This window comes from Macaca mulatta, chromosome 16, assembly GCF_049350105.2.
Source record: "Macaca mulatta isolate MMU2019108-1 chromosome 16, T2T-MMU8v2.0, whole genome shotgun sequence".
Taxonomy (NCBI): Eukaryota; Metazoa; Chordata; class Mammalia; order Primates; family Cercopithecidae; genus Macaca; species Macaca mulatta.
This window is the reverse complement of record NC_133421.1, coordinates 89,456,224-89,481,701: the sequence shown is the minus strand read 5'-3', so window position 1 is coordinate 89,481,701 and position 25,478 is coordinate 89,456,224. Positions and strand designations below refer to the sequence as shown.

The 25,478-nt window shown below is 56.4% G+C and overlaps 2 protein-coding genes and 1 long non-coding RNA gene across 7 annotated transcripts in view; 2 read left to right on the top strand and 1 right to left on the bottom strand.

Annotated features, from left to right (window-relative positions):
* The first annotated feature begins 947 nt into the window (after window positions 1-947).
* CBX8 (chromobox 8) lies at window positions 948-5,973 on the top strand. Of its 2 annotated transcripts, XM_015120496.3 has the most exons (5): window positions 948-1,150; window positions 1,552-1,595; window positions 1,789-1,854; window positions 1,981-2,047; window positions 2,533-5,973. In XM_015120496.3, exons 1-5 carry the CDS (start codon window positions 1,082-1,084, stop codon window positions 3,442-3,444), a joined length of 1,158 nt encoding a protein of 385 aa, XP_014975982.1. In that variant the 5' UTR covers window positions 948-1,081; the 3' UTR covers window positions 3,445-5,973. The 2 variants fall into 2 exon arrangements, with proteins under 2 accessions (XP_014975982.1, XP_028692713.1); XM_028836880.2 differs by lacking the exon at window positions 948-1,150 and having other exon boundaries at window positions 1,331-1,595; window positions 2,533-3,701.
* Window positions 5,974-10,468: 4,495 nt separating this feature from the next.
* The window catches only part of CBX2 (chromobox 2), a 192,913-nt gene continuing 177,903 nt past the window's right edge, over window positions 10,469-25,478 (bottom strand). Inside the window, exons 1-6 of one of the 4 annotated variants that reach the window (XM_077973135.1) lie at window positions 19,674-19,842; window positions 19,555-19,598; window positions 18,566-18,631; window positions 16,156-16,261; window positions 15,820-15,991; window positions 10,469-14,237 (exon numbers count right to left, since the gene is read on the bottom strand). In XM_077973135.1, coding sequence (XP_077829261.1) covers window positions 12,933-14,237; window positions 15,820-15,828 — 1,314 coding nt within the window. In that variant the 5' untranslated portion in view covers window positions 15,829-15,991; window positions 16,156-16,261; window positions 18,566-18,631; window positions 19,555-19,598; window positions 19,674-19,842 and the 3' untranslated portion in view covers window positions 10,469-12,932. Of the gene's footprint in view, window positions 14,238-15,819; window positions 15,992-16,155; window positions 16,262-18,333; window positions 18,632-19,554; window positions 19,599-19,673; window positions 19,846-25,478 lie in introns of those variants that run through there. The other 3 variants (XM_077973136.1, XM_077973133.1, XM_077973134.1) reach the window with 3 other exon arrangements.
* LOC106994150 (uncharacterized) overlaps window positions 19,958-25,478 on the top strand; it is a 29,634-nt gene continuing 24,113 nt past the window's right edge. The window contains exons 1-2 of the long non-coding RNA XR_013407427.1: window positions 19,958-20,011; window positions 21,139-21,868. This is a non-coding gene — a long non-coding RNA (uncharacterized LOC106994150). The remainder of the gene's footprint in view (window positions 20,012-21,138; window positions 21,869-25,478) is intronic.

Genomic DNA, 25,478 nt, shown 5'->3' with positions numbered 1-25,478 from the left:
TGGCGGGGGCGGGCAGCGCGGGCTAAGGGCAGGGGCAGGTGGCTGCGGGCGTCGGGGACGGTCGGGGGGCAGGAAGAAGCCGCGCGACATCCTCTGTGGGGTCCCGGGCTGCAGGCGGGCTCCGGAGGGAACAGCCGGGCCTCCACCAGGTCTGTGTTTGGCTTCGGAGCCGGGGAGGAGCGCTCCAGCCAGCCCGGCTCGCAGGGCCCAGAGGGTGGCCGAGGGCAGGGCCGCTCGACAGGAGCCTGAGACACAGGCACATTGATTTGTTAGCGGGACCAGGCTGTGGGGGGGTGGAAGTTGCCATGGAGACCGGGGGTCGGGTGTGCGGGGCGGGGGGCGGGGGCCGGGGGAGAAGCGGGCCGATGGGCGCGCCGCAGGCTCTCGGGGTTCGGGCGCGGCCCGCGGCGCCCCAGCACCTGTGCATTGTGCATTGTGCGGCGCGGGCGGCGGGGGGAGGGGAGGGCGCGAGTCCTGGGCGGTGGGGGTGGGGCGGGCCGGGGTCTGCCGAGGGGCGGAGCTGGGCTGACATCGCCGCGGGGATCCCAGCGAGAGCTGTGGGGGACGCCGAACACCGGAGGGACAACTTGGTGGCGGGGGAGGGGGCCCCGGCGAGGACAGAGGGCGGCCGGCCCCCCTCGCCAGCCCAACAGACTGACAGCGGCCGGGCCCGCCCTCCCCGTGGCGTCACTTCCGGCGGCGCCCCCTCCCTCTTGCGCGCTCCGTCTCTGGAGTCGCCTCGGACTCCGCCCCCTGGCGATTGGAACGCGGGTCACGTAGCAACGCGGGGGAGAAAGGAAGAGGGGCGTGGCTCGGAGTTCGTCCAATCAGCGTGCGGGGGCGCAGGCCTCCGGCCGCTCGGCTTTAGCAACGTCGTTAGCAACACGTGGGGCGGGAGGAAGCGCTGGGCGGAGGGGAGGGGGCCGAGCGGAGGAGCGCGGGAGGGGGGCCGCGGGAGGGAGCGAGAGCGCCGGGAGGGGGAGGAGAACTGACGTCAGCGGGAGAGTATTATGGTCTGTTGTGCGCTGGCTGCTGCTTTTCTGCTCCTGGAAGCGGCCAAGAGGGGAAGCGGCGAGTCAACATGGAGCTTTCAGCGGTGGGGGAGCGGGTGTTCGCGGCCGAAGCCCTCCTGAAGCGGCGCATACGGAAAGTAGGTGCCCCCGGGCCTAGGGCCTCCGTGCGGCCGGGCCCTCCCCTCCCGGCCCGGGTTCCCTCCCCCTGCTGCAGCCCAGCTTCCCTTCCCCCAGGTCCCAGCAGCGGCCGCGGCCGTGGCGGCGGCGGCGGCGGCGGCGGCGGCGGCGGCTCTGAACCCAAGCGCTTTCCTTAGACTTGCAGCGATGCACGGATTGCATGGGTGGGGGGCGGGGTGGGGAATGAATGCCGGTGCATGCACTTTGTGCAGCGTTAGGTGCAGGGGTGATGCAGCGGGCGCATGCCTTTTGCGGCGGGGTTTCGAGCATTCATCTGGTGCATGCATTTTCGCATGCATTTCTTGTATCCTCGTCATGCATTTCTCCCCATGCACACACATTATCCCCTTTGCACCCGCAGGGACGCATGGAATACCTCGTGAAATGGAAAGGATGGTCGCAGAAGTAAGTAGGTTATATGCAATTCTCAATCCCATACTGTTATTCGGGAGCTTTCTTTCTTCCTCTTTTTGCCTTTACGTTGAAATACAATACAATGCAATGAGAAAAGTTACACACACACACACACACACACGCACACCCTCTGCTCTCACCCTGCTCCTGGGACTGATGCCCACTTCTTCCTGATTCCCTTTAGGTACAGCACATGGGAACCGGAGGAAAACATCCTGGATGCTCGCTTGCTCGCGGCCTTTGAGGAAAGGTACAGACCCTTCCAAGTCCCAGCCACTCACTTAGAAACAAGTAGAGTGGCTTCTTTCCAGCCTGGACTAGAGTCCCACTTGCTTTCTTTACTCACACACCTCTTCTCCTTTCCTTCTTTCTCCAGGGAAAGAGAGATGGAGCTCTATGGCCCCAAAAAGCGAGGACCCAAGCCCAAAACCTTCCTCCTCAAGGTAGGTTGGCAGTGTCCAATGGTGGAGGACAATGTTGTTGAGTCATTTGTGGGAAGGGGGCCCTGACGACTGTGAGCCAATGGGGTGTCCACACATGTTGCCTATTTGTAATCTAGGAGGGAGTTCCCTGACAAGATGTCACCAAGTCAGTAGCAGCTCCAGCCGTGTCTGGGGGGACTGGCTTGGCCACACTAGAATTCCTTTACCCTCCCCCTCCCAAATGGACATATAATCAAATGCAAAAAGTGTGCTTTTTGCGAATGACTGCTTCCAGCCAAATCTTCTATCCCTTCTCCCATCCATCTACCTCTCAGCTCCAACAACCTCCCCACCTATTCATCCACCCACCCACCCACCCATCCATGCATCCATGTAGAAATTCCCAGGCATCATAGGGTAAAGATAGGAGATCAAGGCTAGAGCAGGAGTCGTGTGGGGGTGGACAGGGCCCTGCCCCACTCTTGATACTATCTTCTCTCCTGCAGGCTCAGGCCAAGGCAAAGGCCAAAACTTACGAGTTCCGAAGTGACTCAGCCAGGGGCATCCGGATCCCCTACCCTGGCCGCTCGCCCCAGGACCTGGCTTCCACTTCCCGGGCCCGGGAGGGCCTTCGAAACATGGGTTTGTCCCCACCAGCAAGCAGTACCAGCACCAGCAGCACCTGCCGCGCAGAGCCCCCTCGGGACCGAGATAGGGACCGGGAGCGGGATCGAGAAAGGGAGAGGGAGCGAGAGAGGGAGCGGGAACGTGAGAGGGAACGAGAGCGGGGTACCAGCCGAGTGGATGACAAGCCCAGCTCGCCGGGGGACAGCTCTAAGAAGCGAGGCCCCAAGCCGCGGAAGGAGCTCCCGGACCCCTCACAGAGGCCCTTAGGCGAACCCAGCGCCGGCCTCGGAGAGTACCTCAAGGGCAGGAAGCTGGACGACACCCCTTCCGGGGCAGGAAAGTTTCCAGCCGGCCACAGCGTGATCCAGCTGGCCCGAAGGCAGGACTCGGACCTGGTGCAGTGTGGTGTGACCAGCCCTAGCTCAGCTGAGGCCACGGGCAAGCTGGCTGTGGACACCTTCCCTGCCAGGGTGATAAAGCACAGGGCTGCCTTCCTGGAGGCCAAAGGCCAGGGTGCCCTGGATCCCAGTGGTGCTCGGGTCCGACATGGCTCAGGCCCCCCCAGCTCTGTGGGGGGCCTCTACCGGGACATGGGGGCCCAGGGGGGAAGGCCCTCCCTCATCGCCAGGATCCCTGTGGCCAGAATCCTGGGGGACCCGGAGGAAGAGTCCTGGAGCCCCTCCCTGACTAACCTGGAGAAGGTGGTGGTCACAGACGTGACCTCAAACTTTTTGACCGTCACCATTAAGGAAAGTAACACGGACCAAGGCTTTTTTAAAGAAAAAAGATGAATGCTGGGTGGGTGTGCCCAGGACGAGAGCAGGGGAGAGAGTGAGCGTGAGCTTGGCATAGTGATTTTTATTTCTGGGTGGGATGTGGCCTTTTGGCTGGTCCCGTCCCTGATGTGACCCCCACCCCCACCAGCCCCTTTCATCCCTCCTTCCTCCCCGTCAGTTTTTGTTGGAAAGATTATCTCTAGAGTTATATTTTCTATTAGATGTAAATATGTTATTTAAGAAAAATATCTAAATATATATATTTCAATTCTTGAAGTTGTTTTATTTAAAGGAGAGAGACTCTCATTGTGCTTTAGTTGGGGCAGGCAAATGAGCTGGGGCAGGAGGGGCCCCCTTGCCCCAGGGCCCTAGGGAAGTTGGGGCCTGGGTACAGGTTTCTGAGAGTGTCTGGAGGGGCTTGGCCTGCCCATCCCACCCCTCCTCCCTTCTCCCACAGCCCAATGCCAGACTCCTGGCACCAAGGCCCGGCCCAGATTTGCTCTCTCTTCCCATTGGCCAGGCAGGCCAACAAAAGGTTGGCTCCCCAATCAGAAAAAAGGGGGGGTGGGGTCAGTTTTCCTTTTTTCACTTTTTTTTTTTTTTTTTTTTTTAAGGTAAAGAAGTCTATTAGGGAAAAACAGTATTAACTTGAATAAGCTTTTCGTGTGTGATGTTGAAGGTTAAAACGTCTCCAGCAGGCAGGGACAGGAGGTTTCTCCCCAGGACCACACCAGGAAATGCACTTTAGGGAGGGGTGTGTGTGTGGTACACGCAGATCGTGTGTATGTCATGTGGATAAAATCTCCCCGTTCCCTCGTTCCTTTCCTTACTCCGCAGAAAGAAAAGAAATCCAGCGAATCTGTTTACATTCCCGAAATGCCAGGATAAATTGGGAGGATTGCGTGTCAGTGCTCAGAGTTCGAGACAGTTGTTTTACAAGAAAAGTGTTGGGGTGGACTTTTACTTTTCGCGTCCTCTAGCTTCGCCAGGAGAAGAGACGGTGGCCCCCACCTCCCAGGAAGAGTTGGACAAGCCTCCCTGCCTGGGGAGGGCGGGCCGCCAGCTCTGTGATGGACACACGGCCAGACAGGCCCACCCTGCGGGACCCACGGAGGGAGGCGCGGCGGCGGGCACTGGGCGGCGGGCGCTGCTGGGAGCAGTGACTTCGCACCCAGGCCCTTGCCACGGCCAGGCTTGGAGTGTGGCGGAGGACCAGGGCTCGGGGCTCGGAGCTGGGGCTGGACTCACCCCCGCGGCTCCGGCCGGGCACGGAAAGGAGGGGCGAGGCGGGGTTTTCATCCAAGTATGTGCATCGGAACTTTTGCTTTTTCCTTTTTTTTCCCCCGCCCTTCTTAAAAGCAAAAGCTATAATTTATAGGTCTTTTCGATTCGCAGTGTTCTCTATTTGAACTCGACATTCAAACTCCGCCAAAGGGGGAGGGAGGAGCGGGAGTTGGGAGTGGGGACGGCCGCGGCGGGGAAGGCCGTACGCGGCGGCGGGGCCTGGGACGCCCCTGCCCGGCGGACTTGACCGCTCTGCGCTCCGAGGGCGCAGAACGTGCGCCCCTCTTTTGACTCAAAAGCACAAATCAGTCCCCTCCACTCCACCCCCGTCTCTCGGAGCAGGGATCCCGCAGCCTCCCTGCCCTCCCCGCCCTTAAAGGGCCAGCGAAGATCTAACTTACCATTGCTTGTAGAGGGAGGGGCGCGGGGGCCCTGAGCGCCAGAGGAAGCACAGACTCGGGGCGAGCGAGGCGGGGAGTCGGGGGTGAGGGAGCTTCGCGTGGAGTGGGGGGTGCTGGGAGGGAACCCAGCCTCATCCTCCGCACTCCCGGCTTCTCAGCCTCTCTCTCCTCCAGACTTTCTTGCCTTTAAAGAGAGAAAAGGAGGGAAACGGTGTATTACATGATGGTGTTTGTTTTTGAATATCAAATTGCGCCTATAAAGAGAAGCCCCTGGAATGGGGATTTTTATCTACTCACATTTGTAAAACTGGTATTTTAGACTTTGTATAAAGAAGCGCCGTTGACCGAGTGTATCTATTTAAATGTCGATGCTATTTTCAGATGAAACTTCACTGAGGGGGCATGTCTGTTACCGAGAGGACGGGACTGGGGGACAAGCGTCTTCACCTGGCCGCTGCCTTCCCTTCTCTCCCGCCTGCCCTTTACTCCCACCTCCCTCCCTTCCTGGGGCTGACTTTGCCCCTTCCCTTGGACCTTCCTCCAGCCAGCTTGGCTCTGTCCCTACCACCCCTCTGTCCTACTGTTTGTCCGTGGCCGTGCGTGTGTGTCTCCTTCTCTCGCTCTTGCGACGCTGACCTGGGGGGTGGGTGGGCAGGGGCCGGGGGCCACGTGGCTGGGAGTCTGCAACCGCGCAGGATGTGTGCGCTGTTGGGTTTATTTGATTCTAAGATTTGTACAAATCTCCAATCGATCTCCGCCTCAGCCCAAGAGTGAAGCTTCGGTACTTATCTTCTGCGGTTGTGAATGTCTGTATCCAATACCGCTTTTTACGTGTTTAAATACATACTTTGTAAATAGAGACATGGCTTGGTTTTATTCTTCTTTTTCTTTCCCTGAGCGAAGGGAAGAGGCATCCCAGGAAGAGAGGATCCGTCCCTCTTCTCTCAGTACCCATCCCATCCTCCCGCCCCCATCCTCGCCCCCATCGGCGGGGAAACGGTTCCTGCAAAGGCCCTTCCCCAGCTGGGGAACCCACCTGGCTGGGATAGAGGTGGGCGTGGGAGGCCGCGGCGGCTGACTCTCCTCAGCCCGTCTAGGGGAAGCCGTTTGGCTCTCCGCGCCTACTGGCTGCACTTCTTCGGAACCCGGGCAGTATCTGGGGACTCCGGAGGATGCGCCTGAGGTCGGGGGTTCACCTTTCCTCTGACGGGCTCCTCCAACGCGCCACACCCCCAGGCCGGAGGTGTCTGGTCTCCGAGGCCCCGGGGCCTCGCCGCGTTGCCCACAGCCTCCCGGGCCAGCCCCTCGGAGCTGTTGTGAGACCCGCTTTCCAGACCCACCCAATCCTGCTAGCGCTCCCCGAAATGCAGAGCCTCGCGCCTATTGATTGAGGAATTGAATTCGCGGGTATTGCTAGGCAACTGCCTGCTCGGAGCCGGCGCAGAGCGCTGCTGATGTGATTAGTGAACCTGGCGCCGCCGCGCCGCAGCCCCGCGCACCCCCGCCCCGGAGTCCCCGCAGCCTTTCCGTCCCAGGTCTCCTAGGTGGGCCTAAACCCCAACGCTGGGCAAGGGACGGTGCGGGGAGATCAGAGTGCGGGGTGGGGGTGGAGAGGGAGATGTTCTTGGCCTTTTCTGGCCACAGACTTCACAGCAGTGGGGGCGGGGTCTTGAAGCCCGCACAGGAGAGCCATCCTTGGGATCCCCAAAGAGGCCACCGCACTAAACCCAATTCTACTTCCATAGTACCCGGCAGACGTCACCCTGCCAGGACGCCGCGATTCAGGCTCACCCGTAACACCCACCCGGAGGAACATGGACAGGGGTAGCTCACGCATCTCCAGCCCCTCGCTGAGGAGTCAGTGGCCCGGCCCTTGGCAGATCTTCCCCCTTCCCAGCTGTGACCAGTGTGGGAGGGCGCGGGAGGACAGGAGCGTCCTGGCGCCCGGGCCCAGGGCAACGGATCACAGAGCCTTGAGTGCCCTTCCGACGTGAGGGCCTGCGCTGCCGGCCGAGTAGGGTAGCTGGCCGCCAGGTGTCAAAGATCTCAGCCCGAGCCTGCCCCACCGCAACGGGTGGTCTCTGTGCTGGCAGGGGACATCAAGAGAAGGTGGGTGGGGTGACCCAGCGATGGTCGCCGCTTGGACGGGGCTCCCTTCCGCGTCCATTCCTGGGCTTGTGGGGCGGTGGAATGGGCTCTTGTTTAAGCAGACGGGAGGGCCCCCACCCTGCCCCTTTTTTGGGTTCGCTGGCCATCAACCTCGGCTTTGAGGAGCGCCCTCACGGGTTTCCGTTTCCTGGGCAGATTCCCTGGGAGTCCCCCACAACTGCAGAGACCAGGTGTGCGTGGCGGCCTCCAGCCGGACTGGTTACCCTGCGTCCCGAGGACAGGGCCGGCTAGTGCGGCCACCGCGGCGGGAAACCTGGCCTCGCACAAACATTGGTTGGGTTGGAAGGTTCATGCTCTTCCTAGAGTGTTGGATAGGATTCATTTTCCGTCCCTTTGATGCTGGCTTCGCACCAGTTCTCATCTAGGCACTGTGCCGTGCGCCCGGGCCGCCGGCGCACAGATCTGCCCCGGCCCTCTGGGGCTCCAGTGCCGGTTTCCTCTTCTCATCTAAAAGCCCTCCAGGCCGAGAGGCGTGCTGTCCAGCGTGGAAGGCGGCTGCCCGCAGCCGCGGGTCCTGAACGCGGCGAGAGAGGCTGCGGGCAGGGTCGGGGCTTTCCTCCTGAGACTTCGGAGGCGGAGGTGGCCGGGGGGGTGCAGGTGGTGCGATGCAGTCCCGGGCACCCTGGAGACGCGGCTGGCTTTTCCCTTGTCGGTCCGAAGGGCCGGCGGCAGACCTTGGTGGGATGCGCGCGCCCTCTACAGGTGGCGGCGTCGGCCCGGGTCGCCCGCGCCCACCCCTTACCCCCGGGGGGCCAGTAGCTTTCTGGTTGCGAGCCCTAACTGAGAAAGCCTTATCTACCCCCCACCCAACCGCACCGCTGGGCGCCCACCACCACGGGCGCCCCTCTGCGTCCTCCCTGAGCCCCGGCGCTGGATCCACGAGGGCGGAGGGGAGGAAGGAGAGGTCCACACGCCCGGACCACCGTCCTCCCAGCCCCTCCGCATCCATCGCTCCCGGCGCCCGCGGGCAGGTCGCGGCAGCGTGGGGCCGGGCCCTCGAGCGGGGTCGGGCCCTTGGCAGCCCAGTCTATTCTTCTGAGGGGGCACTGGGTTAGGCGATCACATCAGCGGCGCAGAAACTAACAAAGGCCGAGCGAGCTCGGCCCGGCACCCGTCTGGCCGAATCCCCGTAGAAATGGGCTCTCCGGAAAGCCTGGCTCCACATCGGGAGCCGCGCCTGCCCCTGCTCGGCCAACTTGCTCCTTCCTGGTGGTCCCAGCCCCTTTCTGCAGCCCTCATAAGCCAGAGGACAGGCTCGCTGGGGTCGCCCCTGCCCACTTTCTCCAAAACAAAACAGCCAGAGACTTGCGAAGGCAGCAAAAGAGAGCTCACCAACAGTCTTCTTTCTCTGCCACAGTCTGATTTCGAATTCGCAGGCCTTCCTGGAGCGGACTAGTGCTGGGGGTCACATTTCCATTTGTAGGGGGAACGCTTTCCTGAACCAAAAGACTCAGGCCTTGGCCCCAAGTAGCTTTTCACCCAGTGACCGCAACATCTAGGCCCAGCTTCCCTCTTCACTTCAAAGAAACTCTGTTCTCCCTGGAGGCTGGAATTTATGAATAAATTCATGCTGAGGTTGGTGCAAGCCTTAAGGGGTCGGGGAACGTTCTATAATAAGCAAATCACCTCTTTTTTCGCTAGCCTTGGGTTAGGAGTTGCAGTAGCTTCTAACTCACAGTGACTCCTCTGGAATTTTATGGCTGCCTCCTTGTAAAGCATTAGCACATGTGGTGGCTTCAAGGGGTTGAGTGGCTTTCCAACATAGCTTCTCTGGATATTGTGGGGGCGGGGAGAGGGAGAGTTTTGGTTTAACTTTGAATGTCTCTGGAAGGGGAGCAGTCTCAAAAATGAGTTGATTATACATTGCAGCATCCCTGACCTCACCTAACAGATGCCGGTAACGCTGCCCCTGCCCCAAATCCCTGCCATTGTGTTTTTTCTTTTTTTCCCATTAATTCAGTCTCTCAAACTCAGCACTACTGACGCGCTGGGAAGGATCATTTCTTTCTGTCATGGAGACTGTCCTGTGCACCTCAGGACATCCAGCAGCACTTCTCTGGTATCCACACACTATATGCAAATGGCACCCACCCCACAGCGTGACAACCAAGACCTCCAGATCTGCCAAGGGTCCCCTGCAATGCCAAATTGTTCTCTGTTGTGAACCACTGGTATATGGACTCTTAAACCCCCATCCCTTGCTTGGAAACTCATGTTTTTCTGCACCCTCTGCAAGCGGCCAAGCCTTTCCCAGGCTTTGATTTTTCTGTGCCACAAGTATTCAGCCCATGTCCAGACGAGTTATTTTGCCTCAAGAAAGGAAAAGAGCAGAGTCTATTGTGTTTCCAGGGATCACTCATGATGTACACCAGGCCAAAAGTTTTTTAAAAAATTTATTGATATACTAAGAGATAACAAAAGGACAAAAATCTTCTGACGCCATTTGCTGTCTTTCCCCTGCAAAAATAAATTAACATCAGTCTAAAAAAAGAAAAAACCCTTCAACTTTGCTAGTTTTCCAAAAATGCTAGAGAATCAACAGAATCATGGGATGCACTTGAGTAAAATCTGGTCGTCTAGGCACTACCTGTCCCCAACTCCATTCCCTTTCCCTACACCATCAGGGGCTTTTTGGGGGAAACATTTCCTTGAACTGATTGATCCTAATTAAATGTGGGCCCTGGGCTGCTGTCCTGTTTCAACACAGATCCTCTCCTAGGGCAATAACATATCTACTTTTGTTCTCTTTTAAGAAAGCAAACAGCCATAGTTGAAAGCAATTAGAAGTGGCATGCATGAATGATTTTTTTTTTTTTAATTAAAAAACACAAATCATGCCAGTGATTGGCTTTGGTTCAAAGCTTGATCCTCTGCCCCAGTCTCCCCTTAATGAAAGCTCTGGGCCCAGAGCCCTCTCCAACTAGGTCAGAATTTCGAGCGTAACCAAAACAAGGAACACTCTTTTTTGGTACAAAATATATACATATGAAAATATGCCAACACCTCTAAGGAAGACAGACTAGCCACTGCTTCCTATTCAATACAGGAGCAAACAAGATGGGGTTAACACACCATTACACACATCCACACTGCCACAGTTCCTGTGGGACCTTTGGGAAAAAAGCAACAATGCATCTTGTCAGATGTGCCAGACACCTAGCTACACAAATACACACACACATAAATAGCAGCAAATAAAAATAGAAAGTCTACTTTTATTTATTGGTAAACGTAAAACAACCAAGTCTGAGCATTTGGTGCAGTTCCCAGTGGTGGCCCTTGCCCTGCACACGTGCACACGCTCTTGAAGCACCAGGAAACACACACGACACAGTAAGAAGGCAAAGTGGCTGGGAGTAAGGTATCTGCAGATTCAAACTTTGGGATTGAAGTAGCTGGTAAGCAGAAAGGCACCGAATCAGGGTCTGGAGAGACCTGGCTGCTGGGGAGGACAGGCAGCCAGGGACAGATCCTCATTTCTCCAACAGCTCCTGGAAGGACAGAGTCACCCCAAGGGCTTGGAGAGCTGTTAGTCTGGCTTTGGAGCGTTGAAGGTAGCACAGCGCTCCGCAGGAAAGTCACAGGCTTGGCTGTCTGGGCATAAGGAAGCTGGTGCCCGAGGCCCATCATGCCAGGATCCATGCCTCCTCCCAGGATGCGCGGTGAGCTGGAATCTCTCCCTCTCCCATTGGGAGCAGCTCTTCCTTACTGTCTGCTTCCAGCTCTGGCCTAGCTATGTGGGACCCCCAGCCCTTCAATTCGCCGAGGCAGGCACCATTCCTGTGGCAGCCACCACCATCACTGTGGGCTGGCCCTCAATGAAGCCATGGACATGGGTCCCTCCCCAAAGGCACACTGTTAAGATCAATTTGGCTACACCAAGGCCACCTCTTCCTATTTGGCACGGTGAGGTACTGGGGGGTCTTGCAGTCCGGTAGGCCTGTCCCCCGGAAAGCAGAGCCCATTCCCGAAGTCTGGGCCACTCCATGGAAGGGTAGCCTTCCCTATAGTCAGGCACTGGAATACAGCCCCATGCCTGCTGGCTGACTCCATCCAATCAGAGGAACACAAAGTGACCACCCCACCCCTTTTGTTTTTGGCATCACAAAGACCCAGTGACCAGATTGCCTGCCGCTGCCACCTCTGGGCTGCCCTGCCTTTCTGCCCAAGCTGCTCTCAGAACAGAAATCCTGATACTGGTCAGAAGCCATACAAGGTAGCTCCCAGATGTGGCCACCTAGAGATGGCTCACAATCTTGAGTTAACAGGGGCCTCAGGGCCAACGCTGACAGATTCAGCTTCCCAGGGCCCTCTATCAGGTGGGTCCCCTAGAATTTGTCCAGCTTCCCAAATGGTACAGGTATAGTTTTTCAGCTGGAAAGGAGCCAAGCAGGGAGCGCCTAAAGGTGTGGGGGATTGTCAGGGAAAGTGATATTCCTTAAGGAATGCCTCATCCACTTGGGCAGGACCCACAGCACACACCTGCAGCACGGGCAGAGCCAACAGACAGGCCCATCGACTCGCAAGTGCCAGCACTCCTGTCCTCCAGGTCTCCAGGGCAGTCTGTGGGCCATTAGCACGAAGCCAGTCCTTTATTAGCAAAAGGGAGATGCTGGGAGTGGAGGGAGGGGCTTGCTTGCCAAGGGTCCTGCCCACTGGACTCCCCTGGACCTGAGCACCTCCACTTTGGGTTTTCCTTGGGACACTGAACTCTGGGCTTTCTAGAAATGGAACATGCTTCAGTGGGCCTGGGGCAGGGGGTGGGTCTGGGTTTGGAAGGGGACTTGGGTCACTTCTCATTGGGACACGGGCAGGAAGGAGGGCGGCAGCCACAGCCTGCCTCTCCTGCTCCGAGGCGTGGAGGCTCTTCCGGTGGAACCTAGCTGTGGGACCACCCCCTCCCCACCCATGCTGGCTCGTAGGCTGTTTGGGGGCTGTGGATGCCACCCTGAATTGGGGCTAGATGGCCACAAAGCCAGCCTTTTAAGGCTCCTGGGCTTGCTCTACTCTAGCTGCCTGCCACTGTCCTTTCACAGTAAGGCCCCAGCCAGCCCCCAGCTGTCAGGGGCAAGCTCCCCACCTCACCACTGCGGGTTCAGGCAATGCTAGCCAGGCCTGCCCCTGCCCATCCCATCTCCCAAAAGCTGCCACCAGGTGGAGGGAACACTAGTCCCACTGACCTTGCCTCCCCCCAATACTCTCTGCCCACCCCAAGGCTGAAAGTGAGACACACCAGATGCCCCAGCTGACACCTCAGCCCCTGCAAGACAGGGAGCAAAGCAGTGATGCCGTCAGACAGGCCAGTGAGGAGCAGTTCAAACGCAGCCACGAAGCAGCCTGCTCTGTTCAAGACAGTCACCTTGGGCCACAGGTGCCACTGTGTTTCCTGAGGCAAGAGGCGAGAGCGAAGAGGCCTGCAGAGGTAGGAACACGGTGGAGACCAACAAGGCAGCGAGACCCCCTGCCCTACCTCGAGGGACAGGGCAGGATGAGGGGAGAAGCCCCTTCCAAGTCTGCCCATCAAGGAGACCACCCGCTCCTCCTCCCCGACCCAGACTCTTGAGGGGGCTTGGGCTGGGAGTCAGTTAGCCAAGCAAAACCACAGGCAGCGAAGGGGAGTAAGACCGGGCAGCTGGTGGCGCGGGGGATTCAGTAATGCCTCAGGTTGAAGAAGCCCACGCTGGTGGGAGACTCCTTCACTGTGACGGTGATGAGGTTGGCAGTGACGTCAGTGACAAAGACATGCTCGATGAGGCTGCGGGTGGGCTTCCAGTCCTGGCTGGTCTGAACGGACACTGACGGGTTCTGACCAGTGCTGGGCGGCGAGGCGGAGTCCGGGTCAGAGTCCGAGCTGCTGCTCTCCTCGCCTGCGCTCATCTCCGGCAGTGTGGCTGCCTTGCGGGCTTCTCCAGGGGCTGTGCGGCTCTCCTGCCCACTGGGGGTAGCACTGCCCTTGACATAGTCCCTCTTGCTGGCAGGGGTGGGCGGCGCCACTGCTCTGGAGGCCAGCTTCTCACTTTTGCTTGTGTCGGTGGGCATGGCGGCCCCACTGCCCCCAATGAGGCCACCCCCAGTGCCCTTCCCAGGGACTGGGTTGGTAGCTGGGACACCCTTGGTGGCGGTGGCATGGCGGGCAAGCAGACCCACCCCAGGCATGCCATTCTTGACACTTTGCAAGTCCAAGACCTGGAGGCTCAACTCCTGGGTGGGTGCTGACTGAGGGCCTGGGCACCCAGCAGGTATCCTGCTGGCACCATGGGTGTGTGTGGGACCCCCTGTGCTCCCTACTTTCTGCTCCACAGCCCCGCTGCTGGGGGCCTTCGGGATTTTGCTTCCTGGAGGACTCATTCCCAGCTCCCCTTTCTGCGTCCTCACCTTCAGGTCCAGCCCAAGGCCGCACTTGGTGGTGGCCTGGGCCTTCAGCGCCAACCTGCTGGCGGCCTGGCTTTGGGTCATGCGGTTCATGTAATGCACGATGGAGCTCTGCCAACTGATGCCACCCCGGCCGGGGCTACTGGCCATGCCCTTCATCAGGCTGGCCAGGTTCTCTGGGGTGGCCATGGCACTGGGGCTACCACAGGCCTCCTTGGCATGGGCCTTCAGAGCTGCCAGGCCTGCCACGGGGGCGCTGAGTGGAGGGGGCAGCTTGCTGGCTGGGGCCCCCAGATCCTTCCGGGCGGTCTTCAGCACCTTGGCCAGGCTCACGGGTCTTCGAGTTGCCTTCTGCTCTGGGGGTAGGGGCTTTCGTCCACGCTTCTTCCGGATGGGATCCTTCAGCTCGGGTTTGGCCACCAGGATCTGGGCCTTCTTCTGAGGCACTGGGTGGGTGTCGCGGCCCCGGGGACCCCTCTTGGCATCTAAATCACTGTCATCCTCTTCATCCGAGGAAGAGGATGACGACGTAGAGGAAGAGGAGGAACTGCTGGACTTGGATTTGGAGGGAGCATCAGGTTCCTGAAAAAAGATAAAGAAGTTGGCTGGGTGCGGTGGCTCACGCCTGTAATCCCAGCACTTTGGGAGGCTGAGGTGGGTGGATCACCTGAGGTCAGGAGTTCGAGACCAGCCTGGCCAACATAGCGGTACCGTCTCTACTAAAAATACAAAAATTAGCCGGGTGTGGTAGCACGTGCCTGTAGTCCCAGCTACTGCAGAGGCTGAGGCAGGAGAATTGCTTCATTGAAATTGGGAGGTGGAGGCTGCAGCGAGCCGAGATTGTGCCACTGAACTCCAGCCTGGGTGACAGAGCAAGACTACGTCTCAAAGGAAAAAAAAAAAAAAAAAAGATAAGGTGTCACACCTCCACTGCCTGCTCCCAGGGTCCAGAGCGCCATGCTGTCCCCAAGGAACACTGGGCACCTTGCAGCCATCAACTCCTGTGGCTTCCAGACCAGAGAGGCAATCAGGAAGGAGCAACTTCTCACCACGCTCACAGTTCCATGAGAGGCAAAATCAAAGGTAAAATAGAGAGAAAAATAGGTGGCTCATAAAAATGAAGTCAGAATAAGGACGAAGTCCACACCATAACATCCCGGTCCACCATCAGCTTTCACGGGGAATGCAGATTTAGCTCCGGGCTGTAGATCAGACGTTCAAAGGGAACGGTATCCAGAGCATCACAGTTATCAGGACTCAGGAGGTTACAGGTCATATGAAGTAGCACACACAGCTTTGCAGCCTAAACCAAGCGGGCTTCGGTATCCCCATTTCCCAGTCTGAGCCTTACAGGACACAGGTAAACAAACCACTGCCCTCCTCGCCTTCTGGATGTCACCCCAAATATTAAATAAGAGTGTCCTCGTGTTTCATAGGCCTCCCATGCTGCCTGCTGGATCAGAATTCTACAGTGTGAGCTTTAGGGAGTCAGATCCAACACTGCCTCCCTACCACCCCATTCTCCCGACTTCAACAGGAGTGATCTCCTCAAACCTCCTCAAATAAGGCGTCAATCACTGCCTTGTAGCCACTCCTCAGTCGGCAGGACTTCTGCAGCCCCACCATCCTGCTCGAAAGGAAGATTTTCAAGACAATGTAAGGCCAGTATAGACCAGCCGACAAGATTCTACAGCACAGAATCCCGTTCATTCAGGAAATCCTCCTGGAAAGGCGGGTTCTGTAAGTGACTGAGCTCGTGGCCACAACATGCGGAGGTCCACGGACAGTGCCGGGAGGAGGGAATCAAAGCAGCACCCGGGACTGAGGCCAGGCCCTTCTCCCTGATCCTGTCCTGCCTCACCTGTCCTCAGGGAAGGGAGGGGCCCTGCCATGGACCCCAGGGGTGCCTGCCTACCTGTGGCGGGGTGAGCCCATCACTGTAGCGGGGAGGGGTGACAGGACAGTACCGAGACGGCCGAAGCGCATCATCAGTCCACAGTACCTCTGCCCTCCTCCAAAGCCCCTTCCGGCACCCCCTGGCTATTGGGTCAGCCCTGCCTTTTCTGGCCACCTCGATTTAAGGTACACTCACAGGTGGGCCTGGAGTAGCCCAAAATCTTGGGCTTGTGGGTCACATCTAGTCGGCAATCCTATGAGCACCTACTGTATGCATGCTTCCTGTTCCTTTCTGGACCCCATGGGAGTGAAGAGTGCTTGTCAGCAGCAGTTTGACCCTGCCACCCAGCAGAGAGGCGTGCAACACAGGCTGAAGCAGGAAGCCCCTGGGAGGGGCGGGGAGGAACTCTCAGCCGGCTGGGGCTCCTGGGCAGCAGAAGCTGAGAGGCAGGAAGAAAGGGGGCTCCTGTTTCCCGAGTAGAGGGGCAGACTGTTGGCAGAAGTACCACCCCCTTCCTGAGGGCCCCAAACCCTCCCTCTGCCTGCCCCCTACCCCAAGGGAGTGCTGGGAGGTGGGGTCAGTATGCCTGGCGCAGCCACCCACCTTGAGCTTGGATCGTCGGCTGCAGGAGGACATGGCAGTGAGCTTCCTTGGCCGGCCTCTCGGCCTCTTGCCTCTCTTCCGGTTCTGCACCTCCTTCTCATGTTCCCTGAAGGCACACTTACTAGTTAATGGGGGAGAAGCCCTAGTGCATACCCCTTCTATCACATGGGACTCTATGGCTTCCAGCACCCTATTGCTGTCGGCCTGCAATAGCTTATCCTGTCTGCTGCAAACACATCATCAAATACCCAAGGCAGAGGTCAGACCCCATTTTTTGCTCTAGGGTCAGTAACCAGCCATCCCATTTCATTTGGGTAAGGACAAGCTGAAGAGAGGAAAGCAACGCTGGGAAAACGATGATACCCCAAGTTTTCTCCGACCTCTCTTAAGACAGCTTCCTGCCGGTGCACTGCTGTGTGGAAATTCTAGCATATCCTAACCAGAAGTGGCCTTGGTGGCCACACGGTCCAACCTACTTACTTTCAATAGGAGAAGGAAGCCCAGGGCAAGGAGATGCCAGCAATCCCCTGGGCAGCTGCCTATGCATGAAACCCTCACCCAGGCAAGGAGCAACATGGGCCCTGCCCTCCAGCTCTCGCACAGCCTGACTGCTGGCGTATGACTCTCCTTGTTTCCTTTTTAAAAATACCTCTGTTCCTAAACTCTACTCTTGAGGGAGATAACAAAAGAGCCGAGTTCTGAAGCAGGCAGGGCTCAGTGCATGCCCCACCCTCAGTACCCCCCGAAGAGCCTCCACACCTCCTGGGTCATGAAGCGCTAGTAGAACCTCCAGCCCCCAGGGAAAGCTTGTATTTCAGGCTACTCTCAAGGGAAGGGTCCCTGGTAATTACACTGGGCAAACATCATCTCACTGGGGCCTGGAAGACAACCTCCTCAACGCAGTTCTGATCAGTACCAGGCAAAGCTCATACTCCAATTAAGTACTGGTCCTTAACCCGAAATCTCCTAAAAGGCCAGTGAAGAGTTGCATGGATCTCCTCCGCTGAAATATTAACCTGTGGACGGAGTGCTGTGAGCCTGTGCGTCGCCAAGGGCCATACCCCCACCCCCTCCAATACCAAGCAGGTAACGGCCAGCTCCCAGTGCCCAGAGGGAGCTAGCGTGTTGGTGGATGGAGAGGGCTGAACAGCCACCTTCTCCGTTTTCTTTCTTCCACGATGTAATCCAAGCCACCCGTGGGTTTTAAACTCTTGTTATCTCAGGTGTTTCTGCTCTAACCAAAACCGGGGGCAAGGGAACAATCTTTCTCAACTGTTAGGACACTGTTAGATGCAGAGAAAAGTACCAACCTCTGAAGTGGGTCAAGCCATTCCCCCACCCCAAGGCTCACAGGACCCAGACAGGAAACAACACAAGACAATGGGTTGCCATTACGATTTTCCAAAGGGATTTAAGCAAGCACAGGCTCCTCTTCTTTTTACTCACCCCATCAGAAAACTCTTCTTTCCCCACTGTCATGTCCCCTCTGGGAAGACCCAAAATGTTCTGCTACAGCGGAAAAAAGGGAACGCACCTTTCGCCACCAGAGAACAAACCTGTCAGATTGACCCTGGCTGGGAAAGACTCCGGCAACCAATTCTTCTGCCTCTATCCACAGGGCAAGTCCAGCCAGGGGAGCCAGGGGGAGCTGTCAGTGAAACACCCCACGCCTCGCCATTGCTTGAGTAGCACTCCCTGGTCCTTCATGCTGGGGTGCGGTGGGCACATCCACTGTCCTCTCCTCACCACCCCTTGCCCTCGAACATCTCAAGGAGGCCTATCTCTTAACCCAAGCTTCCTACCTAAAAATAGAAATGACATCTACAATGACAGAAACAAGTCTGGCCCAATCCGGTCCCATGGGGCTATCTGGTACTGTATGCTGCAGGCCAGAGCAAAATAAATGTTTCATTCTTGAGAGACACCACGATAGGTACAAGCGCACGTTGTGTGTTCCAGCTCCCTCTCTGAGCCTTCTCTTGCCTGATGGCACACATGTGCAGGGCTGGAAGGGCAGGCCTGCGTCACTGTGGCAAACCTGCTATCCTGGTTTTCTGTTAGCGCCATGTGCAAATTACTCAGCAGAAAAGGCCAAGAGAAGCTACATCTTTATCTGAAGCAACTGGAAAAGTTGGTTTCTGCAAGTATGGCTGTCAGAAAAACCAAAGCGGAACTTACTTGGGGTCTTCTCAGGGATGGATACAGGCTGGCTGGGAGAAGGTGGGAGAGGGGCTGGCTGGGGACTTTTACAGCCAGTCACAGAGATGGCCCTGGAGACAATCTTGCTAAGGGACCTCAGACCACAGCCCCAGCTCCAGCCTCCGGGCAGGCGAGCAGCGCCCAGCACGACTCTGCACCCAGCCACCATCCCTCCCCCACGCCCTCCCCACAGTGCTGTCAGCGTCCTCACTTCTTCTGGAAGGCCAGGAGCAGCCTTGGGTCCAGGATGTTCTCCTCCGGCTCCCAGCTGTTATGTCTGCAAAGCAGAGGGCAGGGCAGCATTAGACGCCAGGCTGATGATCACGGCTTTGCAAAGCAGCCCGAGGGGGCCCGCCCTCACAGCTCCTCGACTCAGGCCGATGGCTGTGGCACCGTAGCACCACGGCACTTCTCAAAGTGCAAACCCCGGTTTTGGAGGCTGGCCACCCCCCACCAACCCAGCACTCTAACCTCAAACCCAAAGGGAAACTGCCGCTCCAACTCCCCAATTAAAACAAGGCCACAAGAGGACTCCCACAGTCTCTGCCTGGGAGAAAAACAAATCCCAATAAAACGCAAAGTTGCAGAGAGGGAATCCCCCAAACCCTGGCCTGGAGCCAGAGAAGGAAGGGAAGGCAGGTCCAGGATGCAGGGAGGGGCACAGGCGCCCAGCCCGAGATCCAGAACAATGTGGCGCGCGGGCCGGGGCACCTCGAGGGGTAGCAAAGAAAGAGCGCGGTCCGGGGAAACGGGGCCGCGGGAGCAGCTGTGCACAGAGCCCCTTCCGGGGATGCCAAATCCCCTGCCTTCCATTAAAAGAAAGAAAAAAAAAAGAAACCCCACATCCATCAATAAGAAGCTCAGGTTACAGCAGAAAGAATCTAGCCAAGAAGAGGGGGGCTTGCATCCCGCGCCTCCCTCCCGGCCGGGGCGGGGGATGGGGGGAGCGCGGCGCGGGGGCCGAGGAGGTTCCGGCGCGGGGGGCCGCCCAGCTCTCCCCCGCGGGCGTGTAAACAAAGGGCAACCTCGGGCCGGGCGGCCTCCGCCCCCTCAGAGCCGGAGGAGCCCGCGGGGACCCCGCGAACTTCCCGCTCAGCCCGCGGGCGCCCCCAGGCCCCCGGACGGCGCGGCCGAGGGCTCCACGTCCCCACCCCCGGGCGAGGGGGCGGCAGGGCGGGCGCAGCGTCGCGGGGGACTCACTTGGAGGACCAGCCGCGCCACTTGACCAAGTACTCCAGCTTGCCCTGCGGGGAGAGAAGAGGGGCCGTGAGCCAGACGGGCGGCGGGCGGCGGGAGGGGGCCGGGCGGGCCGCACGCACCTTGCGGAGCCGCTTGCTCAGGATGCACTCGGCGGCGAAGACCTGCTCGCCCACGCTGCTCAACTCCTCCATGCTGCCCGGCAGCCCGCCCGACCGCGGCGCCCGCCGCCCTAGCCCGGCCGCACCGCCGCGCGCCCCGCCGGCCGCACACAAAGCACCGCCCCCGCCCGGCGCCGGCCCGCCCCGCGCACGCGCACCGCCTCTCCGCGCCCGCGCCCAGGCCCGCCGCCCGCCCCCGCGCGCTGCCCAAATCCCGTGCGGGCCAATCAGCGAGGGGGGGCGGGCGCGGGGCGGGGCGGGGCGTGCATTGTCCGCGGCGGGCTGGGAGTCGCGCTCCGGTGGGGGGTCCCGCGCGGGGTCCGGGGCGGGGGCCGGGGCCGGGGCGCGGGCGCGGGGGTGGGGGCGCGGGCGGGCCCCTGGCTGGGGGAGGAGGTGCCTAGGGGCTTCGGCTCTGAGGCGCCCACCGAGTACCGCGTGGTACCCGGGGCGCGCCCGGCCTTGCTCCCAACTCCGTTTTCCGGGCAAAAAGCCATTGTTCTGGCTCTAAGGGAGGGAAGCGGGACGGGGCGCGGCGGCCGCTTCCTGCCCCCGCCTTCGAGGGGCGCTCCTCCGGGGCGCGCGGGGCCCCACCCTTCCCCGGCTTCTTGAACTGGCTTTTTCTCGGCGGTGGGGGAGTCGCTCTGCTTTGGACTGGAGCAAAACGGGTCGGGGGCTGGGGGAGGAAAGGAAGATGAAGTCCGGGGGAGGGGCCCACAAACCTCGGCAGCCCAGGCTTTTCCCCTCAAAAGCGAGAGAGGAAAATGCATTAACTGAAACCACCAAGCACTCTAAGAAAGAAGTAATACGAACTGCCCGGAGTTCTTACTAAACAGCTGTGAAAAGTGGATCCAGTCCCCGAGTTTTAGGGCACGTGTAGGTAGAAAGCCAGCTGCACCTTTTCTGTATTTGTTCCCCGATTTTGATGAAGTGGAGGGGGAGGGCGCGGTTTGCAGGGCTGTTCCTAACTTAGGACTAGGTCAGTAGTGGCCCGCCAGGGCTGGACAGCCGGCGTCCTTCGAATCAATTGTCCGCGGTCGAAAAGGGTCAGGCCACGTTATGAAAGTGGGGGTGACCCCTTGTACTCCCTGGGATCGTAGTCCGCAGGCTACCCTTTTATTCCGGTGTTAAGATTCTAATTCCATGAACTCACCCTTTAAGTTATTTAGATTTTGAATCAGGACAACTGAAACATGTAATGAAAGAGATAGACCTGAACCATAACTTGACTCGTCTCAATGCAATCTAACTCCATGAAAGTTCACTCTGCTTTTGTTGCTTACTTGAATACAGCTGCAAAGTTCTCTTTCTGTTGAACAGATCCAAAAGTCGTTTATTGTTGTAGGAGACTGTCTCAATGTAATTGTGATCATCAACACCATATTTATAAAGGGTTCTGCAGGAGAAATATGTTTTTTTGTTTTAACAGAAAGGCCTACTGGAGAAAATACTGAAGTGTAGGAACCGATCTTTCCATTTATGGCGTGTTCTTCAGTTTCTTTGGTTAGGTAAGTTACATTCATTTGATTTCCTGGAGAGAACGTGCAAATTCAGATGTTGTTTGCAAAGAGGGCAGGAGAAAGGGAAACGTCCTTGGGGGGAAGGTGTTTGTTTACTCAGGGACAGAGGCAGTAAAGAATCCTTGTGTTGGGTTAAAACTGGCCTCTGGAGTGAAGGGATCCGCTAACAGCCTCTCCGCCTGGCTCCTTTTGTATCCCGTCTTGTGCAGCTTGGCAGTAAATTGTGGAGTTGAGGGCAAAGGTGTATTTATTGTAATCCTACAAATAGCTGGATCAGTTTCACATCACGTTTCCTTGCAGAATTCATCTTGGGTCTAAGATTTTGCCCTGGAAGTTTCCAGTTTTCTCTTTGACCCATGGCATGCTGGGATACTTGCTTGATTTCTTTTTAAATAAAAGAAGGCTTTGAAAAGGGAATGATTTCTTTGCCTAAGAAATAAATTTGCTAGAATTTGATACTAACACATTGAAAAATAAATCAGCGTCCTGGAAGGTTTAACATGTACATCATCTACCTAATTGCAAACACTCAGTTTGGGTAAAATAATATTTAGATAATTCATTTGGAGAAACAAATATGACAGATTTGGCCAGAATGAAATAATCAGATACATACTGGGAGCGTGTGATCCAAAATCTGTGGCACATTTTCTAAAAACAAAGCTGGGAGTCGGCAGAAGGGAGGAAAGACCCCAGCTAATCCAACTGTGTAAAACAAGCGGACGTCTTCCGTTTTGACTGTCACATTTTAAGAATTATTAAGACCAGTTAAAACTAATTATTGTATTATTCATTCGACAGATAGTGAGTATGTACTATCAGGTGGGCACTACTAGATATCCAGTAGTATAAGACCGTAGCAGCAGCCCCATCTGTGGAACTTGTGTGGGTGATGGAAGTGGATGGACAGAGCCTCCGTCCACTGCGTCCAGTGTGGTGGCCGTTAGCCATCTTTGGCTGCTGAGCACTGGCAGTGTGGCTAGTGCCACTGAAGGATCGAATTTTAAATTGTATTTCATTTTAGTTCATTTCAGTGGGAATAGCCACACGTAGCTGGTGGTCACTGTACCGGCCGCTGTGCAGGTCCACAGGAACGCGAGGGATCTGCTTCAAACATATTTTAAGTGAAAGTAATATGGTTACATAAATTAATCCTGGAATATGAGTAGTTTACCTACGCTCACAGTTATGCTTAATTATATACGAGAATGTTTAAAATATACAAAAAAGATATTAAAAATCCAGGCACAGAGGAAGACATTCAGAGAGTACAAACTTTGTATGGTACTGAGTTCCTTTCTACGCAAGTGATAAGGGCAAGTATTAACTTATTCATGTCTGAAATACTACTAAGAAAGCATAAGTATTTTCACGCCATGCTTGTGGATCGAAAATTAAAGATGCCAAAGCGAAGAATGACTCTCTCTGAAGTCGATGGAAAAGTCAGGAATTGAGATAAATCCAGTGACCCTGGATTTAGCAGCTAAAACTAGATAACAGTAGTTACTTGTTACCAAATAGTTTCAGAAAGCTCTTACATTTTCTAAAAGTGCTGTTTCCCTACTGCCATCAGTGGCATTGGCTAAAAGGAGGAACCAGATACCACCACCAGCCGGTCTACATGGGATACACTCAGGATTTAGAATACATCACACATTTACATCACATTTAATATCTTATGTCATAGTTTGCCCCCAGCTCCTCTGCACATTTGCAAGACTAAGATGTGACTTACAGGCTAGCTGTGTTAATGTTATGCCATTTCTTTGTGTGTAATAGATAAATATTACGTATGCGAGACAGACCATGCTTGTGTATCAGAACTCAAGTAAAAATAAGCACAGTTCAGGCCTTGCAGGATTCCTCAAGAGTTCAGTTTGCCTAGGGACCCCTGGACACACGATGCAAATGTCCGCCCCTGGATCCTGACCCAGGATACCCCAGAGGCAGCCCGGGGCTCTCAGCGTTTAGAACACCTTCTTACAAAGGGCAGCCTGCCCAATCCCTTGCTGTGCACATGAGGCAGATGAATACAAACTGTATCAGGTACAGGGCTGTGGAGCCTGGTCCTGCTGTTTCCCATGTTTGCCTGGGAGGGGCAAACGGGCAGGCTGTTATGGAAGTGGTGAGAGCCTGCTCTCAGGAGGCCTTCCAGGGTCAAAGGCTGGAGCAACCCCTTATGTTCCTCGGATTCCCCTCACCCTCACCCACCAGGCCACCTAGCCCATTGCAGCACACCTAAAGACAGGCTCAGGCTGGAGGCCCCCCAACCCCGCCACGGATCCTGGAGGCAGGGGGTGGTTAAGGAACACAGTTACAGGAGGTGGGAAATGGACAATGAGCTCATTTTATGATGATGGTCCCCTTGCAGGAGGTCTCCGTTACATGAAACTTTTCTTTTAAAGGGTGTCATTTATGAGTTTTGCAATCAGATGGGTCCCTGATTCCAGTTTCTTACTATTAAAACAGTGCAGCAGTGACCATCTTTGTCTTCCCATATGCAAAGTACCAGCGTAGCTACAGAGTAGCATGCACAGACCTGTATTAAAGGGGTATGTCTTCTCTGTGGGAGAAAGGAAAAAAAAGGATACGTGGCTCTACTTTTTTAGTTAGCTATTACCAAACTGCCCTCTGAGGGTCTGCACTAATTCACACTCACACCTGGGTAGGTGGGGTTGCCTCTGTCCCCCCTTCTCCGTAACTCTAGTAATTGCAAGTGATCTAGTGTTGTCTGAGCAACCTGGTGCTCAGCTGGTCCAGCAGTTCAGTGCGCATGCCACCTCGGCTTTTTCCAAGACCTTTGCCTGGTGTCTGGTGCAGAATTGTTACAGTGCAAAACAGTTTTATGAGTGTAAGTTTCCAGGGTGAAATGCAGTATTTTCACAATTTAAAAAATAACAGGCCAGGCCCAGTGGCTCACGCCTGTCATCCCAGCACTTTGGGAGGCTGAGGCGGGTGGATCATGAGGTCAGGAGTTCAAGACCAGCCTGGCTAAGATGGTGAAACCCAACCTCTACTAAAAATACAAACATTAGCCAGGAGTGGTGGCGTGTACCTGTAATCCCAGCTACTCGGGAGGCTGAAGCAGAGAATTGCTTGAGCCTGGGAGGCGGAGGTTGCAGTAAGCCAAGATCGCACCACTGCACTCTAGCCTGGGTGACAGAGCAAGACTCCATCTCAAACAAACAAACAAACAGACAAAAAAACAATACCATACACTCACAAAGCTCTAAAATCTAGGAGTGAAACCCTTAGAAACAAATGGTTCAGGGATTCTAAGTGATGAGAACCAGTACACAGTTCCTAAGTGTGTTAATCGTTCCTCTCTCCTGGAGGTGGCCTCAACATCCTCTATAAATCCTTTGGGGACAACCCATGGGTTTAAAGATTGGAGAACTGCATTGCAAGACCCCCTCTAAATCGAACGCTTGTTCTATTTTGCCGCCTGAGTTACTTCTTGTCTGAAAGAACCCAAACACAGAAATGTTGTTTAATGTACACACACAAAAAAGAAACATCCTGTTGCTTTTTGGTGGGAGAGTGTAAAGATCTGTCCAAGAAATTCCTATTTTTTTTTAAAAAAAAAAAGACCCTTTCTTTCACTGTTGTTGGCAAAACTCTCACGAATGGAAGAACTGCAATTGGAGTCAGGGAAGTTTAGAAGAGGGGACTGGGAAATCCTGTTTTATAGGTGAGAAGAGGGCAGCCCAGAGCGTGTCCAGGTTCCCTGGGTGGGTGAGGGTCTGAGGCTGGGCTCCCACTGGGGCAGGGCGGCACCTCGCCAGTGAGGCTGCGCCTCCTCCACCACCATCCACCTTGGTGGCTGTCAGCTCAGCCACGAGAGTGGGGCACGCGCAGGTGACGAAATAAAAACATTCAAGAGGGCCGGGCACGTTGGTTTACGCCTATAATCCCAGCACTTTGGGAGGCTGAGGCAGGTGGATCATGAGGTCAGGAGTTCAAGACCAGCCTGGCCAACATGGTGAAACCCCATCTCTATTAAAAAATACAAAAAGTAGCTGGTGTGGTGGCGGGTGCCTGTTATCCCAGCTACTTGGGAGGCTGAGGCAGAGAATTGCTTGAACCGGGAGGCGGAGGTTGCACTGAGCCAAGATCGCGCCACTGCACCCCAGCCTGGGCGACAGGGTGAGACTCTGTCTCAGAAAAAAATAAACAAAAAAAAAAGGTTCAGGAGGATATGTACTGAAAAGTCTTCCTCCTTCCCCGTCCCCAGCAACCTAGTTCCCCA

What these genes read in the sequence shown, in the direction of transcription:
- CBX8 (XM_028836880.2), top strand. Translation starts at nt 1,378, where the DNA reads ATGCCGGTGCATGCACTTTGTGCAGCGTTAGGTGCAGGGGTGATGCAG. An exon ending in CTCGCGGCCTTTGAGGAAAG is followed by an intron (nt 1,855 to 1,980) that starts GTACAGACCCTT and finishes TTCTTTCTCCAG; the next exon opens with GGAAAGAGAGATGGAGCTCT. An exon ending in CCAAAACCTTCCTCCTCAAG is followed by an intron (nt 2,048 to 2,532) that starts GTAGGTTGGCAG and finishes TCTCTCCTGCAG; the next exon opens with GCTCAGGCCAAGGCAAAGGC.